Source organism: Mesoplodon densirostris, chromosome 3 (genome assembly GCF_025265405.1).
Source record: "Mesoplodon densirostris isolate mMesDen1 chromosome 3, mMesDen1 primary haplotype, whole genome shotgun sequence".
In the NCBI taxonomy this organism is placed as follows: Eukaryota; Metazoa; Chordata; class Mammalia; order Artiodactyla; family Ziphiidae; genus Mesoplodon; species Mesoplodon densirostris.
Window position 1 is genome coordinate 60984644 of NC_082663.1, and position 21541 is coordinate 61006184.

At 38.2% G+C, this 21541-nt stretch overlaps 1 protein-coding gene across 3 annotated transcripts in view; it reads right to left on the reverse strand.

Annotated features, from left to right (window-relative positions):
• The window catches only part of CERT1 (ceramide transporter 1), a 135364-nt gene that overhangs the window by 37348 nt on the left and 76475 nt on the right, over nt 1-21541 (reverse strand). For all 3 annotated transcript variants that reach the window (XM_060093059.1, XM_060093058.1, XM_060093057.1), the window contains one exon: nt 18169-18261. In XM_060093059.1, coding sequence (XP_059949042.1) covers nt 18169-18261 — 93 coding nt within the window. The remainder of the gene's footprint in view (nt 1-18168; nt 18262-21541) is intronic.

Below are 21541 nucleotides of genomic sequence, written 5' to 3' on the forward strand. Positions count from 1 at the left end.
GGGTGCCACTCTTCATCGCGGTGCGCAGGCCTCTCACTATGGCGGCCTCTTGTTGCAGAGCACAGGCTCCAGACGCGCAGGCTCAGTAGTTGTGGCTCACAGGCCCAGCTGCTCCGTGGCATGTGGGATCTTCCCAGACCAAGGCTCGAACCCGTGTCCCCTGCATTAGCAGGCAGATTCTCAACCACTGCACCACCAGGGAAGCCCTAAGTGTTAGATCTTTACATCTAATAATATATAAGATGGAGTGTTCAAGTGAATGCTTCAACTCAGATGCACCATGTCTAAAACCTGTTCTTCCCTCATCTCCATACCAATCTATCTAAGGCAGAAACCTGGGCCTGTTCTTGAATCCCTCCTTTTCCCCTCATTCACCACACCCTTCAATTCTACCTTCCAAATATCTGATTTGTCCATGTAGGCAATTCTCTCCTGTAATACTGAAAAAGTCTCCAAGCCCTCAGTCACAACAGTCAACTTCAGTCCACTCTCCTCACTGCAGGAAGTAAGAATGACTTAAACCCATTGCCTGAGGATACTGGTTCTAGCCAGTCTTGCCACTCCCCACTTTTGATTGGCTCTACCCTCCACAGATAAGTGCTTTGCATTGCCATGCGGCAAAATGCTCTTTTTCTTCTGGTCTCCAAATGTCTTCTTTCTTCTCAGCCCCTATAAGCAAACACTTTACAGGCTATTCACCTGGTTAACAAATACTCAGCTGACTCATTCTTAAGGTTTTAGCTCAGACGTTGTGGCATCTGGAAGCCATCCCTGACTCAATATCTGTGTTCACCGTGTTAAAGTGTTCCATAACATACATTATTCTAATTGCCTGTTAACTACTCCGTGTTCCCATTATGTACGCAGCTAAGGCCCTCAGGCAGGACCCTTGTCTACCTTGTTCCTTGCAATATTACCCATGTCTAGCAGTGTCTCACATTAGTAAAATCTTAAGGCATGGATTTAAGATTATAATTTCTGAGGCCACAGATGACAGAAACATTTAAACTTTGTTCAATAACTAGAACATCATGAACATTTGATAAGGACCAAAACAAAGTCATATTTTGAATTAGTGTCTAAAATCCATGCAAATGTAGTATGAACACAAGTAAATATAGATGGTTTAAAACTCCAAGGGGAAAAAAGTGTAAAAACAGGCCCTAGTTTACTTAAGAATTACATAACTTGATACTACAGGGATTTGAAATAAAATTCATACTTTATGGCAAGACAAGAAAAATTTAAATGTAAAAAAATTTTCTCTGCCCTTTGGCCTCCTCTTTCCCCTCTACTCTGTACTGTATATCTGTATTATGCATCCTGACCAAATCTTCCCCAAGAATACCAGCCCAATCTAAGGTGCAACATTTTCCTAGCATCAACAAGACAACTCCTTAAAAGATAACCTTCTTTCTTGATCTTGTAAGGAAGGGGTCACATGACTTACAACCTTGTCACTGTAAAACTGGATTGTGTAAACTGTCAATATTACGTCATTTGATGTACCGTCCTCTGTCTCAAAAAACTTATATTACTATGCTTTGACTTCTAATTAATGGGCAGAACAGTTCTCCTCAATTTGGCTCAAATAAAATTTCCATTTCTTTCTCAGATTGACTGATTAATTTTTGTTGACATGCATGGTTTAGCTGGCAGGATATCAGAGATACCCACTAGTGAACACCTGGAGTCTACCCGGAACTGGTGCTCAGTACCAAGCATGGGTCCATTGAGCCCCACCAGCTTCTCAGTACTCCTCAGGTGTTCTGGTGAGCTCTCCTAATATCTGGATCTCATTGTTTGAGTAACGACCCTGAAATTTTATTTGAGCTGTTTCACTTAAGGCTTGGAGTCTTAAGGGGCACTGGTGCAGTTCTTGGGCAGGACTTCGGGGATCGGGACAAGGGGCCCAGGGAATCATAGGTGGCTGGGTTTTTGTTAAATTTGGCTTACACTGAAAAAAATGAGTTGATGTATGTTCTGAACAAAGCTTTTGCTAGTGAAATGAGAGACTGAATTATTCAGCTCTGAAGAATAAGAGAGATCCACTACAACCACTAGGTAAATACTGCTCATCCGATTAGGCACAACAGAGGCTGATAACCTAGTGCTCTCAGCACCCATGGTGGTTTTAGACTGTCACAGGGAGAAACTGAGCCATGTACAAGAGTCAAACCAACCCAAGGTTAACTCCTTGGGGCTAGATTCAGAAGCAGTACATATTTGATCTACCACACTGTCCTCAGAAAGTTGTACAGATCATATCTCATATCCCATATCTGAATTAGGCTACAAAATAATGGGAAATTGTGCCTCAAAGGCCAAACACCTCCCAGATGGACAGTCACCTATGGGAATACCAGCTGGGTTTATGTATGCTTGCAAGTTCTTAATCAGAACTAAAGGATGTTGGGCCCTGAAATGGTGAGATAGGTTCTTCTGGCACTCCCAAACTGATTTTTTTCAACAGCAGTAAGAGTTTTTCTCTTTTCTAAAATTATACTAGCAGGGGAAAATATTTGTCAGGCTAGCTTCTTAGATCCTTTGAATGGGAAAGTCTACTAAATTGTTAAAATTTTAGAGAGCTCTCATCTTAAATATTGTACCTATTTTAACTGGTATACAGAAGCCCCAAAAGGCTTCAAAATTTCAAAATAGCTACATTGAAAGATTTCTTGTAGAAAGCTAATAAAAGATTAATGATATAAAAGGTACCTAAAACTTTAACTACTGTTCCCATCTACTAATAATCTGTCTGAATTGCCTTTCTACCCAGAAGACCCTATTAAATGGTTACCTTTAGGAATGGGACTACATGAGGCTTGTAGGCAAGCCTCTTCAGATCAAAGGCCAAACTGAGGGCCACAGTTAAATAATTTCTTAAACCCAGGGAGAATCCTTAAAAGTGTTTATAAACAGATTACCAGGACTTCCCTGGTGGCACCATGGTTAAGACTCCACACTCCCAATGCAGGGGGCCCAGGTTCAATCCCCAGTCAGGGAACTAGATCCCACATGCATGCTGCAACTAAGAGTTTGCATGCCACAACTAAAGGAGCCGGTGAGCCGCAACTAAGAAGCCCTCAAGCTGCAACTAAGGAGCCCTCGAGCTGCAACTAAGGAGCCCACCTGCCACAACTAAGAAGCCCGCCTGCCACAACTAAGACCCAGTGCAACCAACTAACTAACTAACTAACTAATTAAAATTAAAATAATAAATTAATTAATTATCAAGTTGGGAGGTGGGAAGCCAATGGTTTGACTAAACTGACCATAGCTGGTAATTGGAACCTGATAGTAATTTTTTTTGGAGCGGGGTGGTGCTGCTTCTTCCCTAAGCTAAATGAGGGAAAGTAAGACATTCCAACATAGGTGAAGGGGTATGTCAGTCCTTTGAAATCACTGAGGTGGCCACCCAATTCTTTGAGAAAAAAACAAGAATAAACAAAAAAACTATCCTTATTTTACAAATCTAGTCTTTATAGGACCAGAGGTATGGCTCCAGAAATAATCCAAAGCCCACCAATCTTTTTACCACTCCCCAAATGTCCCCTTATTTATCTTAAGAGGCTTGTAAACAGAGAAAAAAATTTTGTTTTCTGGCCTTGAGGGAGGGTAGATAACTTGGTACTTGACTTGTTAATGACGAATAGAAATCTTAAGTGTCTTCTCATAAAGACTAGTAAAAAGGTTTTAGCAATCTAGATAGGTGATCTAGATTTGTTCCATCTGCCAGAAACTCAATTTGAATTCAACCTCTTTTATAACTGAGGGTTTTATATTGTTACACCTGATTCCTGGCTGAAATTTTGGAATGGGCACTATGAGGTCTCTGTGTCTGTTTGTGTGTTTCTTTGTATCTACACAGGTGTGTTGTAGATGTGTGGTACTGCAAAAATTAATTTGTGAAAGAACTCTGTTTAACTGGCTTAAAGGAAATTAAGCACTTATATAAATATTCAGAAATACAAAAGAATCTGGCCAGAATGAACTTCAGGCTTATGTGATCTAGGAAATATTCAGTACTGAATTAATATCTGGTATTAAACTTAGCTTAAGCTTGTTGGTTTAATTAATACAGACATGTCTTTAAAGTCATTAACATTAAGTATAATACTTTTATTGTACCTAGGTATACTAGAAGTCAAATAAAACCTTATTATTCTTGTTAGAAAGTTGTTCAGCAAGAAAAAATAACAATATGATGAAACTTTTAACTCTTTAGGAATAACTGTGTCTTGGGGATGTCTATCTAAAATACTCTTTCCAGATTTTGGTAACTTGAAACTTTAGAGTTGTGCTAAATTAACTTAAATAATGGGAATCCATCAAATACCCAGGTCATTTCCAGCTAAGATACTGGGACATTAAGTACTGAGCATAGGTTTCCTTTTTCAAAGAAACTAAGGTTAGTTAGGACTATTAATATGTTTGATGTCACATTAAGACTTTTTGTAAGAAAGAGAATGTTTTCTAGAACCATAAATAGTATTTATAAGCTTGCCAATCTGAAGAATACTAACGGAAAAGGCAGTTCATAATTGCTTATTTAGTTTTTGCTAGAAACTATGTTTTAAGGTTAAGAATTATAATATGTGTAACTAAAGCTACTAAAATAATAAGGGAAACATTTCAGTATCCAAGGAAAATGGGAAGTATGTTTTCACTAAAAGAGGATATAAGGAATGGAAATGCATTTTGTTAAAGGAAAAAAAGGGTAGTTTTGTCTTAGAGCTGGTTGTTTCTGAATGGAAAAGAAAATAAGGGACAAAATAATATGGATACAGAAAGTTGTAAAAGGGTCAAGGAAAAGCAACACTGAGAAAAGAGTTTTGTATGTGGTCAGGATTGGCTAAGATTGAGTTTAGTTAAGAAAATGATTTTTTTTTTTTTGGTGGTACGCAGGCCTCCCACTGCCGCGGCCTCTCCCATCGCGGAGCACAGGCTCCAGAGGCGCAGGCCCAGCGGCCATGGGCTCCTCCCGGACTGGGGCACGAACCCGCGTCCCCTGCATCGGCAGGCGGACTCCCAACCAGTGCGCCACCAGGGAAGCCCAAGAAAATGATTTTTAAAGGTAAAGTGTATAAAACCTGAATTTAGTTTTCTCTCTAAGAGCACAAAGTTTTCTGAAAATATTGAGCTGCTTTTGGTAAGAGATTGTGTGACTTTCTTTGCCTTTAAGTGATTTATTACCTTTGAGATCTTTTATTGTCACTTTGCTTAAATGAATGGGTATTGTTTCACAGTGACCTATAATCCTATTTAACTAGGTATTTTGAAACTTTTTGATATTTTTGACAAATGTCCCAAAGATCAAATTCTGAATGAAGTTCACTGGATCTCTAGTTAATTCTGAGGTTTTCCAAAGGGTCCCTGGTATGCCTCAAAATATTTGTTTTCTCTCCATCTCAGAGAGAGGAATATTAAACTAATTAGTCTTATTTGGTATGTTAAATTACATGGGAAGCATTGTCAAATTTGAGTGGTGATAAAACTTCTCAGGTTATATCATATGGGTAAATATTATTAATATAGAAATTCTAGAAATTATATAGAACTCCTAAAAATCTGGTATGTCCTGGTAAAATGTTATCAGTCATAGTTCTAGTAATTACCTTAAATTGTTGTATGTCACAACAGTAAGGAAGTTTATTTGTCAATTGGCATTGTAATCAGGTCTTTAACCTTGACTTTTTGAATCTTTTATCATTTATGGACAGTTATTATTTTACTCTGAAGTTTTTGCAAAAATGCTTCATCTTGAAGAAGATTCACAGAAAGGACTTTTGGACAAGTATAGGTTTCTGATAACTTTCAGATCATATCCTGAACTGGGTAAGAAATTAAAGACTTCTGATGGAAAACCTGATGGCTTCATAAAACCATTAACTGAAGATTAAGATCAAGGATTAGTCACATAAGACTGACTGAAATTACGAGTATGGTTATATAATTTTTGTTTTTTGTCTGAAATATTATTTGTTTTTAATCTGTTTTCCAGATATAAAGAAATCTTTAAATCACAACTCTGTATGTAGAATTGAAACATTTATCTTTTCTCTCTACCTGATCCCTTCAGAATCTGTAAACTCTTAGGTTCCTAGCAACTTTCTCAGGTAATAAGGAAGGTCACCTCCTAACAGGTACAGGAATCTCAAGGTATTCAGGAGACTTTGAGAAGAGAGAAATTCACCCAAACCTAGCACCCAAATCTATAGCTGTCACAGGTGGAATCTATGACATGCCTTTAGTGTGGCTTTCCTGGCCCTGAGAATTTTTGTTTTTAAAGTTCAATCTGAGATTCCTTGTGAAAAGTTCCAGCACAGACCATTTAAAAAGCCTAGGTTGTCAATTAACCAGACATTTTGCAAACCAATTAGTCTTAATGTGGCTACATTTGGTAGAAATTAGGGTAATTTTAGAGAGAAACAGATTATGTTTCAGTGGATATTAAATTCTAGTTTTATTAAATGAGGTCTTTATTTACTACTGCCTAAGACTCATTTCCCAGATAGTTTCCTTGTTGTTATATTATTATAAAGTTTAGTTATTAAAAGGACACTCCAAGTTTGTTTCTGAAGCTTATCACAGTAATCTAACTTTGGATGAAGATCAGATGTGCCATGACCTGCAACCAGGAGATTATTCATACTGGAACAGGTATCAGATAAAGGACTCTTTATAGCCATATTGGAAGAGTCCTCCTCTCCTGAATAAACTGCATATCAGGCCCCCTCTCCTGAATAAACTGCAACTCCTGTTTCTGACACTTGACTTTGACTAAGAACAGCACTACCAGACCAGCAAGAGAAGACATCTGAAGAAGACAGCTGATCCAAGATGCTGGACTAGGTCTGTATACTGATTACTTTGACAATGCTCACACTTTTTTTTCTCCTCACACTTTTGCTTGAGCTCCATCATCTGCAAGTTTCAAAAATCAATCTAATTACTGGGTTTGTGGCCAATTACCTATGTCCAGTACTCCCAGATTGCCTTGGTAGATTTCTCCTCTCCAAGGCTCTAACTGGACAGCCCTTAGAAATTTTATTTTAAAGAAAGAAACTCTAACACCATGCAAGCTAGTATCACTGCCAATATCACTAAGTGAGATGCTATTACCTGGCCAATTAATTTTTTTTGCAAGTTCATATTTTATTTCTAATACATTTGGAGCTTTGATTTTTGTGTTTTTGTAAAAAAGTTTTAACTTAATTCATTGAAAGCCCTTTCGTGCTGAGTCCAAGGTGGGGCCTGGGCCAGGCCAGACCCTTTGTAGCCTTCTTGCTCCCACCCCAGACACCCAGTGCTGGGAGCGGGGTGGCTTCCCTCTGTCCACTCTGCCCTCCCAACCCCTGCTGCATCTCTCTGTACAGAACAATTTTTAAAATGGAAGTTAAGATACAATATACATTGGACAGGCATGCAAACACATGCACACAGGCATCTGCTCCAAATGGGCAGGACATCAGATGCACTCAGAGAGCACCAAGGAATGCATACGGAGCCCCTCCTGGGGAGGAGGACAGGGCCTGAGCCCCACCTTGGTCCTCACAGTCCGCAGCTCCTCCCCACCTATTGCCCTGCTACCTGCCAGAGGGAGGGGTGGACAGCACAGAAGGCTGTGCAGAAGGGAAGACAGCGGAGGGCAGCTGGGGGGTGGTGGAGAGGGCAGTGCCAGCCTGGTATGTTGCCCTGGGGCCAGTGAGGCTGTTCTAAGAGCCAAGGGGTTGGGGGAGGACTAGGGTAGACCCCCGGCCTCAGGTACCTGAGGGGTAGAAGGCCTGGGCTTTGCCCATCGAGGAGCTTCAAGTCTTACCTGGCCAATTAATGATCCCTGTTCTGAACCTGGTCATAAACAATCCTTTTCATTAGATGGTGAATACTGGGTAGCTCCTAAGAGGACCCAATGGATTTATGGAACAAGTTTATGACCTCTGCTTCCCCCAGGTTGGTTAGGAAGATATGCTATTCGTTTCCCTGGGGCTCAAGGTCAATGATGGGTAGCTCCTGTCAATTTGTGATGTCAATCTGTAATGTGAGCACACTGGTTTCTATCAGGTTTCCAATGGTATGACCATTTGGCCACGATATTTGTTAACTCATCTTATGACATACAAAGAGTCAAATTTCCACTATGAAAAATCCTCTTCCCAGTTTAGGGGAAATACTAGGAAAAGGGTTTGGTTCAGGAGGATCTTGGCTTAAATCTTTGTTAATGATGTTGTTGGTTCTACTGGCAACTTAAACTACAGTTTGTGAAACTTACAAGGTAATAGCTTCTTGCCTTTCATGCTGTGTATCACCTATTTGTAGTAAAATAATGATGTCTAAACAACTTAAAACTTTGGATCATGTCTACAGTGCTCTATAAAATAATGCACATGTGAGGGGAATTGTCTTATTGGACAGCCTAGAATTGGCTCTCAGTCCATGCTGAACATTCTGCTAGTATAATTCCCCACCCCACCCCCCATTCCCCCAAAAAAGAGAACCAGGCTATTAGGACCCAGCATTGAGGGAAAAGATGGACCAATGGCAGGCGAGCAACCACCCTGGCACCAAGGGACCAAATATTTGATCACCTAACGCTTTCCATCAAAAGGTTAATGATCAGAAAGAGGAAATTGTGAAATAAAATTCATATTTTATGGCAAGACAAGAAAAATTTAAACATAAAAATTTTCTCTGCCTTTTGGCCCCCTCTTTCCCCTCTACAGTGTACTGTACATCTGCATTATGCATCATGACCAAATTTTCCCCATCGGCAAAAATACCTGCCCAATCCTAAACTGCAACATTCTTCTAGCATCAAGACAACTCCTTAAAAGATAACCTTCCTTCTTGATCTTGTGAAGAGTCAGGTTACCTACTACTTTGTACCTGCAGAACTGAACTATGTAAACTGTCAGTATTACATCATTTGATATGATGTACATCCTGTCTCAAAAACACTTCTAACGGAACAGTTCTCAGAGCTTTCTGAGATGCTGTTCCTAGGTTGTAATTCTCAATAAGACTAGAATATATTTTCCATTTCTTTGTTAATTTTTCATCAACAGGAAGACGGTGAAAAAAGAACTGAAGTGCCCTTAACTATTTTCTTCATTAAAAGAGAAAGAGGGAGATGCATTTCAAATGGCTGGAAAAAAGATGGCTTATTCAACAAATGCCACTGGAATAACATATAGATTCCTCCATTACACCATAATTTTTCTTTTTCTTTCTTTCTTTTCTTTTCTTTTCTTTTTTTTTTTTTTTGCGGTGGCACTCACTGCTGTGGCCTCTCCTATTGCGGAGCACAGGCTCCGGAGGCGCAGGCTCAGCAGCCATGGCTCACGGGCCCAGCCACTCCGCGGCATGTGGGATCCTCCCAGACCAGGGCACGAACCCGTGTCCCCTGCATCGGCAGGCGGACTCTCAACCACTGCACCACCAGGGAAGCCCTACACCATAATTTTTAAAAATTCAGATGTATTAATATACTTAGGAGAGACCATTAAAAAAAAAGAACAGAAGATACAGAAGATTATTTGAAGTACAGTGTGAAAGGATTTCGATCTAAAATGGAACCAGATGGGACTTCCCTGTCAGTCCGGTGGTTAAGACACATTGCTACCAATGCAAGGGGCACAGGTTCAATCCCTGGTCGGGGAATTAAGATCCCACATGCTTCACAGTGTGGCCAAAAGATTGAAATAGAGAATTTTATGCATGCACCCTCTGAAGAATGGAATTTAAGAATGGAGAGAAAGACTTCCCATAAATGCCAGATAATCAGAAGACTGAGTCTTATCTCCTGACCAAAGACCATCTACCAAGTATCTCTCCCCATCCTCAAGCCAATGAACTTACTGCTTGGACTCTGGCTGGACTCTCCTTGTCTGTACTCCTTGCCCATAAATACAACCTGCCCCAAATCCTCAACAAAACTGCCTGTAACTTGGTACTGCATGCATTCCCCGAATTGTAATTCCTCTGCTGTTCTGAAATAAACTCAATTTCTGGAAATTTGAGCATATCTCAGTTTACCTCTTTAGGTTGACAAGAGAATGCTTTTTAAAACATGAAAAAAAATGTAGAGGTAAGTGTACCAAAAGACTGTGAGTTAATTACAAGAAAGTATGAAACTTTTATATGACAAAATGAACAATTAAAAAGATTTTTTTAAAACTATAAAAAGAAGAAAATAATTGAGAAATGAAGTCAATCCTGCCCATCTTCTAAATCAATAGGGGGAAAACACCCAAATTCTAATAGTAAAAACGTGAAGGGACGTGTACAAGTCATTAAAGAAGAAATGCAAATGACCAATAAACATTTTTAAAAGAAAACCTAAATCACATCAATTAAGCAATTTTTTTAAAAACTAATAAACACATAAACCTAGCACAAGGACCCTCCTTTCTCCACCCTGCTCTCTCCCTTGAAATAAAACCTGTCTTGACCAAAGTGGAAATTAACAAATATAAAATTATACAGTACTTACATATTGCTCATAGGAGATAAATGGGTACCACATATTGTTAAATTAAAAAGATAGGCTTATTTGTATTTTCTATAATCTTCCTATAATGTACATCTATTTTATTTATAATATGAAAAAATAGGGTAATTTTTAAAAGCTGATAGTCCTCCCCAAAATAAACCTAAAATAGCAAAAGACTTTGCTCAGCTTCAGAATAAAAGTTAAAATTGTAACAGCTAATATTTCAGTAATCTAGACTTTTAAAATCCCAGACGATAGCTAATTATGTAATTTTTGTACATTCCAGAAGGAATGAGATAACAGCTTAGCAATTTAAAAATATTACCATTCATAAGAGGGTGTCTGTCCCACCCACTAGGGCCTGGGGAGTCTGCTGAGATACCAGGCTGGTCCCCTGCCCTTCAAGGCCACCCCCTCCCCATGTCTGCATTGGTCCTGGGGTCACAGGAAAGAGACTGAGGGTAGAACAGGAGAGGCAGGGGGAAGGGGTCCTCCAAGACAGGAGGAGCAGGAGGAGCAGGAGGAGCAGGAGAAGAGAGGAGGGTGTTTGCCCTGCCGACTTGAGCCCAGGAAGTCTGCTGGGCTCCCAGGTGAAGTCGCCTGCCCTCTGAGACCAGGGGTGGGGGGCTCGCCTGGTTCCCTTCTGTTCCTTGAGCCTAAGGCACACACCCCCACAGCCCCCAGGGCCTTTTCCAGCCCTGTGGGTCCTGAGCATAGGCCCCGCCCACCACCCAAACCTCACCCTTGCTTAGGCCCCGCCCTCCACAGCCAAGGCCTTTTCCAAGTTTTTTTTTTCTTTTTTTGTTTTCTCTTTTCCCTCCCCCTCTTTTTTACTATTGTGGTACTATTGTACCTTGTGGTTGTTGATTCATCTGTATTTTTATTTTTATATCCTTTCCAATGTATCTGTTAGTTTCCTAGTCTAATTTTATTTTTTACTTTGCTATTGTTCTCTCTCTCCTTTTTTTTTTTTGGCCATCCCACGTGCCTTGCGGGATCTTGGTTCACAAGCTGGGGGTCGGGCCAAAGGTCCTAGGGTGGGAGCTTCGAGTTGGAACCACTGGACTAACAGAGAACTTCAGACCACAGGGAATATTCATCCAAGTGAGGTCTCACGGAGGTACTCATCTCAGCACAAAGACCCAGCTCCACCCAACAGCTTACAAACTCTGGTGTTGGAAGCCTCAGGCCAAACAACCAGTAAGACAGGAACACAATCCCACTCACAAAAAAAAAGAAAAAAAAAAAGACTGCAAAAAAAAATGTCACATGTGAGTGAAGGAGCAAGGTAAAAAACTACAAGACCAAAAAAATGAAGAGGAATTAGGCAACCTACCTGAAAAAGAATTCAGGGTAATGATAGTAAAGATGATATAGAATCTCAGAAATAGAATGGAGGTACAGATTGAGAAAACACAAAAAATGTTTAACAAAGAACTAGAAGAACTAAAGAACAAACAAACAGAGATGAACAACACAATAACTGAAATGAAAAATATACTAGAAGGCATCAGTAACAGAATAACGGAGGCAGAAAAACGAATAAGTGAGCTGGAAGACAAAATGGTGGAAATAACTGCCAAGGAGCAGAATAAAGAAAACAAGAATGAAAAGAATTGAAGACAATCTCAGAGATTGTCTTTAAAGAAAAGAGAATTGGTCAGAATTCTTAGGTGCATGTGAGAGTAAGCCTGGTTGACTAGCAATATGTATTCTTTAAAACAAGCACTGAAAATGTCCATTTAAGGTACACGCAGATACTTGTGTCTGGGATAACACTAAACATACCAATATTCGAATTATAGGGGTCACAGAAGAAGAAGAGGAAAAGAAAGGGGCTGAGAAAACATTTAAAGAGATTATAGTCGAAAACTTCCCTAATATGGAAAAGGAAATAGTCACCCAAGTCCAGGGAGCACAGAGAGTCCCATACAGGATAAACCCTAGGAAAAACACACCAGGACACATATTAATCAAACTAACAAAAATTAAATTCAAAGAAAAAGTATTAAAAGCAGCAAGGGGAATACAAAAAATAACACAGCTGATTTTTCAGCAGAAACTCCACAGGCCAGAAGAGAATGGCAGGATATACATACAGTGATGAAAGACAAAAACCTACAACCAAAATTACTCTACCCAGCAAGGATCTCATTCAGATTCAAGGGAGAAATCAAGAACTTTTCAGACAAGCAAAAGCTAAGAGAATTCAGCACGACCAAACCAGCTTTACAACAAATGCTAAAGAAACTTCTCTAGGCAGGAAACACAAGAGAAGAAAAAGACACACAAAAACAAACCCAAAACAATTAAGAAAATGCTAACAGGAACATATATATCAGTAACAACCTTGAATGTAAATAGATTAAATGCCCCAACCAAAAGACACAAACTTGCTGAATGGATACAAAAACAAGCCCCATATATATGCTGTCTACAAGAGACCCATTTCAGACCTAGGGACACATACAGACTGAAAGTGAGAGGATGGAAAAAGATATTCCATGAAAATGGAAATCAAAAGAAAGATGGAGTAGCAATACTCGTATCCAATAAAATAGACTTTAAAATAAAGGCTATTACAAGAGACAAGGAAGGACACTACATAATGATCAAGGGATCAATCCAAGAAGAAGATATAACAATTATAAATGTTTATGCACCCAACATAGAAGCACCTCAATACGTGAGGCAAATGCTAACAACCATGAAAGGAGAAATCGATAGTAACACAATCATAGTGGGGGACTTTAACACATCACTTACACCAATGGACAGATCATCCAAACAGAAAATAAATAAGGAAGCACAAGCTTTAAATGACACAATAGACCAGATAGATTTAATTGATATTTATAGAACATTCCACCCAAAAGTGGCAGAATATACTTTCTTCTCAAGTGCACACAGAACAATCTCCAGAACAGAACACACCTTGGGTCACAAATCAAGCCTCAGAAAATGTAAGAAAACTGAAATCATATCAAGCATCTTTTCTGACCACAATGCTATGAGACTGGAAATCAATTACAGGGAAAAAAAAACTGCAAAAAACACAAATACATGGAAGCTAAACAGTGTGCTACTGCATAAACAAGAGATAACTGAAGAAATCAAAGAAGAAATTTTAAAAATACCTAGAAACAAATGACAATGAAAACACGATGATCCAAAAACTATGGGATGCAGCAAAATCAGTTCTAAGAGGGAAGTTTATAGCAATTCAATTTCACCTCAAGAAACAAGAACAATCTCAAATAAACAATCTAACCCTACACTTAAAATAACTAGAGAAAGAAGAACAAAGAAAACTCACAGTAGAAGGAAAGAAATCATAAAAATCAGAGCAGAAATAAATGAAATAGAAACGAAGAAAACAATAGCAAAGATCAATAAAACTAAAAGCTGGTTCTTTGAGAAGATAAACAAAACTGAGTCCTTAGCCAGACTCATCAAGAAAAAAAGGGAGAGGACATAAATCAATAAAATTAGAAATTAAAAAAGAAGAAATCACAACTGACACCACAGAAACACAGAGGATTATAAGAGACTACTACAAACAAGTATATGTCAATAAAATAGACAAACACGAAGAAATGGACAAATTCGGGCCTCCCTGGTGGCGCAAGTGGTTGAGAGTCCGCCTGCCGATGCAGGGGATACGGGTTCGTGCCCCGGTCTGGGAGGATCCCATATGCCGCGGAGCGGCTGGGCCCGTGAGCCATGGCCGCTGAGCCTGCGCGTCCGGAGCCTGCGCGTCCGGAGCCTGTGCTCCGCAACGAGGGAGGCCACAACAGTGAGAGGCCCGCATACCGCAAAAAAAAAAAAAAAAAAAAAAAAAAAGAAATGGACAAATTCGTGGAAAAGTACAATTTTCCAAGACTAAGCCAGGAGGAATCAGAAAATATAAACAGACCTATCACAAGTAATGAAATTTAAACCATAATTAAAAATCTTCCAACAAACAAAAGCCCAGGACCAGATGGCTTCACAGGTGAATTCTATCAAACATTTAGAGAAGAGCTAAGACTGATCCCTCTCAAACTCTTCCCCAAAATTTGCAGAGGGAGAAACACTCCCAAATCCATTCTACGAAGTCACCATCACATTGTTACCAAAACCAGAAAAAGATATCACAAAAAAAGAAAATTATAGACCAATATCACTGATGAACACAGATGCACAAATCCTGAACAAAATACTAGCAAACAGAATCCAACAACACATTAAAAGGATCATATACCATGATCAAGTGGGATTTATCCAGGGATGCAAGGATTCTTCAATATATGCAAATCAATCAATGTGATACACCATATTAACAAATTAAGGAATAAAAACCATATGATCATCTCAGTAGATGCAGAAAAAGCTTTTGACAAAATTCAACACCCATTTAGGATAAAAACTCTCCAGAAAATGGGCATAGAGGGAACCTACCTCAACATAATAAAGGCCATATATGACAAACCCACGCCAAGCATCATACTCAGTGGTGAAAAACTGAAAGCATTTCCTCTAAGATCAGGAATAAGACAAGGATGTCCCACTCTCACCACTCTTATTCAACATAGTTTTGGAAGTCCTACCATGGCAATCAGAGAAGCAAAAGAAAAAAAAGGAATACAAATTGGAAAAGAAGAAGTAAAATTGCCACTGTTTGCAGATGACATGATACTATACATAGATAATCCTAAAGATGCCACCAGAAAACTCCTAGAACTAATCAATGAATTTGGTAAGGTTGCAGGATACAAAATTAATGCACAGAAATTCCTGGCATTCCTATACACCAACAATGAAAAATCAGAAAGAGAAATTAAGGAAAGAATCCCATTTACCATCCCCCCAAAAAGACTAAAATAACTAGGAATAAACCTGCCTAAGGTGGTGAAAGACTTGTACTCAGAAAACTATAAAACACTGATTAAAGAAATCAAAGATGACATAAACAGATAGAGAAATATACCATGTTCTTGGATTGGAAGAATCAATACTGTGAAAATGACTATATTACCCAAAGCAATCTACAGATTCAATGCAATCCCTATCAAACTACCAATGGCATTCTTCACAGAATTAGAACAAAAAATTTTACAATTCGTATGGAAACACAAAAGACCCCAAATAGCCAAAGCAATCTTGAGAAAGAAAAATGGAGCTGGAGGAATCAGGCTCCCCTACATCAAACTATACAACAAAGCTATAGTAATCAAGACAGTATGGTACTGGCACAAAAACAGAAATATAGATCAATGGTACAGGTTAGAATGCCCAGAGATAAACTCATGCACATATGGTCACCTAATTTATGACCAGGGAGGCAAGAACATACAATGGAGAAAGGATAGCCTCTTCAGTACGTGGTGCTGGGAAAACTGGACAGCTACATGTAAAAGAATGAAATTAGAACACTACCTAGCACCATACATAAAAATAAACTCCAAATGGATTAAAGACCTAAATGTAAGGCCAGACACTATAAAACTCTTAGAGGAAAACACAGGAAAAACACTCTTTAACATAAACCACAGCAAGATCTTTTTTGACCCACCTCCTAGAGTAAATAAAATAAAAATAAACAAATGGGACTTAATTAAACTTAAAAGTTTTGCACAGCAAAGGAAACCATAAACAAGACAAAAAGACAACCCTCAGAATGGGAGAAAATATTTGCAAATGAAACAACAAAGGATTAATCTCCAAAACATACAAACAGTTCATGGAGCTCAATATGAAAATAAACAAACAATCCAATTAACAACTGGGCAGAAGACCTAAATAGACATTTCACCAAGGAAGACATACAGATGGCCAAGGGGCATATGAAAAGATGCTCAACATCACTAATTATTAGAGAAATGCAAATCAAAACTACAATGAGGTATCACCTCATACCAGTCAGAATGGCTAATATCAAAAAATCTAGAAACAAAGAATGCTGGAAAGGGTGTGGTGAAAAGGGAACCCTCCTGCACTGTTGGTGGGAATTTAAATTGATACAACTATTGAAAACAGTATGGAGGTTCCTTAAAAAACTAAAAATAGAACTACCATTTGACCCAGCAATCCCACTACTGGGCATATACCCTGAGAAAACCATAATTCCAAAAGAGACATGTGCCACAATATTCACAGCAGCACTATTTACAATAGCCAGGACATGGAAGCAACCTAAATGTCCATCGACAGATGAATGGATAAAGAAGATGTGGCATATATATACAATGGAGTATTATTTAGCCATAAAAAGGAATGAAATTGAGTTATCTGTAGTTAGGTGGATGGACCTAGAGTCTGTCATACAGAGTGAAGTAAGTCAGAAAGAGAAAAACAAATACCGTATTCTAATACACATATATGGAATGTAAAAAAAAAAGGTACTGATGAACCTAGTTGCAGGGCAGGAATAAAGATGTATATATAGAGAATGGACTTGAGGACACGGGGTGGGAGGGGGAAGATGGGGAGAAGTGAGAGAAGCATCGACATATATACACTACTGAATGTAAAATAGTTAGCTAGTGGGAAGCAGCAGCATAGCACAGGGAGATCAGCTTGGTGCTTTGCGATGACCTAGAGGGGTGCAATAGGGAGGATGGGAGGGAGGCTCAGGAGGGAGGGGATATGGGGACATATGTATGCATATGGCTGATTCACTTTGTTGTACAACAGAAACTAACACAGTATTGTGAAGCAATTATACTCCAATAAAGACCTATTAAAAATAAATACATTTTAAAAATAAATAAATAAAATAAAATTACCGTTCAAGTCTCATACTATGGATTTTCACAGTTGGAAATCAATTCCAACGTAAAAAATATTGTCAATAGCAGGTCTTCTTTTTTCCTTTCTAGAATAAAAATGGTAGGAAATTTTTCTTCTACTTTCTTAAATACAGTCTAACTTTTTTACCATTCTTCTTCTATGTCAACGACACTCTTTGCCACTCCTATATGTGTTTGTATATGGAGAGGCAGATTTTACTAACTGCTTAACAAATAACCGAAAGGGGAAAGAAGCTGGTTTCAGACATTTTCCAAACATAAAGGCACGGCAATTTGAATAGTTCATGCTTTCCTATGGAGAAGACCTCACAGTATACAGCACAGCCTAAAATCTTTCACCTGTAAAGTTCTCAGGTTTTTCCTCGTAGGTTGCTTTTGTTTAAAAAAAAAAAAAAAAAAAAAAAAGAGTTAGGGACTTTCCTGGAGGTCCAGTGGTTAAGACTCCGCATTCCCAATGCAGGGGTGACAGGTTCGATCCCTGGTCAGGGAACTAAGATCCCGCGTGCCTCATGGAGTGGCCAAAAAATAAAATAAAATAAACTATCTATAGATTTCAAATAATAAAATTAAAGAAAAAAAGAATTAGAATGTAATATCAGTAAGTATCATCCTCACAGGGGAGACAAAAACTTGTCCTATAGACAGGCCTAGTAATAAGCCTTTTAAAGCCCTTTAAAGCTTTGTAGGTGAAGAAGAAAAAATCTGTTTCAGGGTAAGCCTAGCATATATACATTATGAAATATTCAAAACATTTAAAAGTAAAGTATTATGTAAAAATTAATCACTTTTGTGATATATATATATATATATATATATATATATATATATATATATGTATATCTCCTGTGTGTTTCTCTTTCTAAGACCAAAAATATAACTTCATACCTCATAATCTGGTCCTCCAAAGTGAGATTTTTTCTTAAGTTCTGTCATGGCATTTTTGTATGCTTCCTCTATTCTTCTTCTCTTCTCACTTTCCTATTTTAAAAAAAAAAAGCAAGTGAAAAATTTATCATGTCAAGTGGGATTTTCTCTACATTTCATCAAAATTTTATAACTTGGCCCCAAAATAACTCCACTTCTGTGAAAAATGAGTATTCTTCTGCCCAAGAAAACACTTTTTTCTGGGCCATATATCACATACAAGCTACCATTTAAAAATACCACTAAGATCACCTTATAGGTAGGTTATATATTTAAATGGATTAAGTAACTACCAAAGTGTCTACACTTCAAAAAAAAAAAAAAAAGGATAAATAAGCACCAGAGTAATGCCTACAATATATATTCACGTGTTTGTTTCCCCCAGTAGGAGCTAAATTAATTTTGTTACAGAGAAAAAAGGCAAGTAATGGATGCCAGGAAGAAAATAACTCAATTATTGGTAGAATCAATAAATGCAAAAAGATATTCTAAAGAAAGATACCTTTCTTTTACTTTCCAACTGCTGGTTAAAATTATTTTAGAGCTGAAAAAGAGCTTAGATTTCTACTTTAACCTTCTCCTTTTATAGACAGGGTCTATGGCTCTAAGAGTTTGCGCCAAGATCCAAGGACAAAATGTAAAAAGGCTGGCCCTGGCACCAACCTCAAACTTTTTTTTACAAGAATGGACTATAATGAATCAAATGTGATATTAAAGCCCTACAAGCTTATAAAGAACCTAATGCCTTTATTCCCTCACCTCAAATATTTAAGGGCTAAATTAAAGTCCACACCAAACTCACCCAGAGCTTAACTACTTCTAAAAACCCTACCTGAATTAAGCTAGTGCAGATCAATGAATTAGTTCAGTAGGCCCAAAGATTAACTGATTTTTGTGTACTGAAGAGAAAACAGGACTACAGAGCCATTAGAATGGCTAAAATTTAAAAACACAAAAAATCACCCACAAAAAAAAAGACAATACCAAGTGTTGTCAAGGGTGAAGAGCAACTGGAATTCTCATCTACTGCTGGTGGGAATATAAACTGATATAACTACTTTGGAAAATTGTTTGCCTCTACCCACTAAAGCTAAGCATATACCTCATGAATCGATAATTTTACTGCTTGGTATGTACCCAAGAGAAAAGAGTGCATATATCCACCAAAAGATATGTACAAGAATGCTCACAGCAGCTTTATTCACAACAGCCAAAATATAAAAAGTTAAATGTCCATCAGCAGGAAAAAGGAAAAAACAAATTGAAGTCATACAATGAAAATTCATCATACAATGAACAGCATACAGCAATAATACTATACAGCAATAAAAAATAATAAACTACCACTAGAAGTTACAAGATGAATGAACTTCACAGTCAGTGTTGAGGGGGTGGGGGAGCGAGCCAGACACACGAGTATATTTTGTATGATTCCATTTACATGCTGTTCAAGAACAGGCAAAACTAATCTATGACTGTATAAGTTAAAACTGTGGTCACTTCTTGAGGTACTGGTACGGTATGGACTAGGAAGGGGCATGAAGAAACCTTCTGGGGTGCTATAAAGGTTCTATATCTTTTTTTTTTTTTTTTTTTGTGGTATGCGGGCCTCTCACTGTTGTGGCCTCCCCCGTTGCGGAGCACAGGCTCCGGACGCGCAGGCTCAGCGGCCATGGCTCACGGGCCCAGCCGCTCCGCGGCATATAGGATCCTCCCAGACCGGGGCACGAACCCGTATCCCCTGCATCGGCAGGCGGACTCTCAACCACTTGCGCCACCAGGGAGGCCCAAGGTTCTATATCTTGATTTGAGTGGTGGTTACAGGGGAGTATACATGTGTATAACACTCATCAAGCAGTACACTTAAGATTGGTATACTTCACTGTATATATGTTAAACCTTAATTTAAAAAAATGAACAAAACAAAAACACACAACACAGCAATAATATAAAAAAGATTTCAAGGAAAGCGAAAAAACATGTGAAATTACACACTTGTGAATCTACTAATATAAGCAAACATCTTCAATGAATAATTTTTTCCTTATTAACATTCTTAACTAAAATTTGTTTAATCTTAGAATTTTTGGTCTTCCTGGACACAACTGGCTAAAAATTAAGTACACTTCTTCTAGAAAAGAAGGAATTATTTTTATAGGTAACTAAGAATATTCAATTATTTAGCTGTAAGAACAATGGAAATGACGTTAGAAATGTACATAAGAGCTATTAAACATAAAATCAGAGAACTATTAGAGATTTGTATGTATGTTATACACATCTATTGTATGTGTATATCTATTATATACATAGATAAACATATATTAGAAATCTATATAAAAGGTACACAGGGCTTCCATGGTGGCGCAGTGGTTGAGAGTCCGCCTGCCGATGCAGGGGACACGGGTTCGTGCCCCGATCCCGGAAGATCCCACATGCCGCGGAGCGGCTGGGCCCGCGAGCCATGGCCGCGGAGCCTGTGTGTCCGGAGCCTGTGCTCCGCAACGGGAGAGGCCACAGCAGTGAGAGGCCCGCGTACAGCAAAAAAAAAAAAAAAAAAAAAAAAAAAAAAAAAAAAAAAAAAAAAAGGTACACAAACAGCTATTAAATAGCTATTATTATATCACCTATCACCTACTTAATCACTCTCATTAGATTTTTAGCTCCTTGAAGAATGATTTCCTGTACACTACTGTTTTCTCATTTCTAGCTTAGAGTCTAGCACACAACAAGCATATAAATACTTCTTGAATAAAACAACAATTTCAAGTAAACCATATTGTTAACACTGTATTTTCCTCCTCAATTATATGAATTACCTAAAAGACATGTTTGTTGATAAACAACTCTCTCTATTCAAGAACTTCCTAATCTTTACAGAGTGTGTATATATACATGTATGTATGCACATACACATATGTATATATACACACATGTATATATATACACATGTATACACACACACACACACTGAATATATACATATATACTGTGTATGCACGTATGGACTTACATTTCCTGTAAAATGTAACTAGGAGCCTATATCAACCTTGAGAAAAAATTATGGTGGAAAAGGTGAATAAGATTTGACATCAGATAGACCTGTAAAAGGATTACAAATTACAGCCATTTGCAGATTTCGATTAATACTACCATCTTTTGTGACTGTTATTTGGTTAAATGTGGTCTAACAAAACTGTTTTTTCACAGATCCTTTGGTATAGTCTACTTGTTGCTACTCAGTAAAGAAACAGAATGGAAAAGATTACCAATATTGAAGACAACTGCAAGTACACATCCCTTTCAAATAAGAAATTTGATTGACAAAAAGATG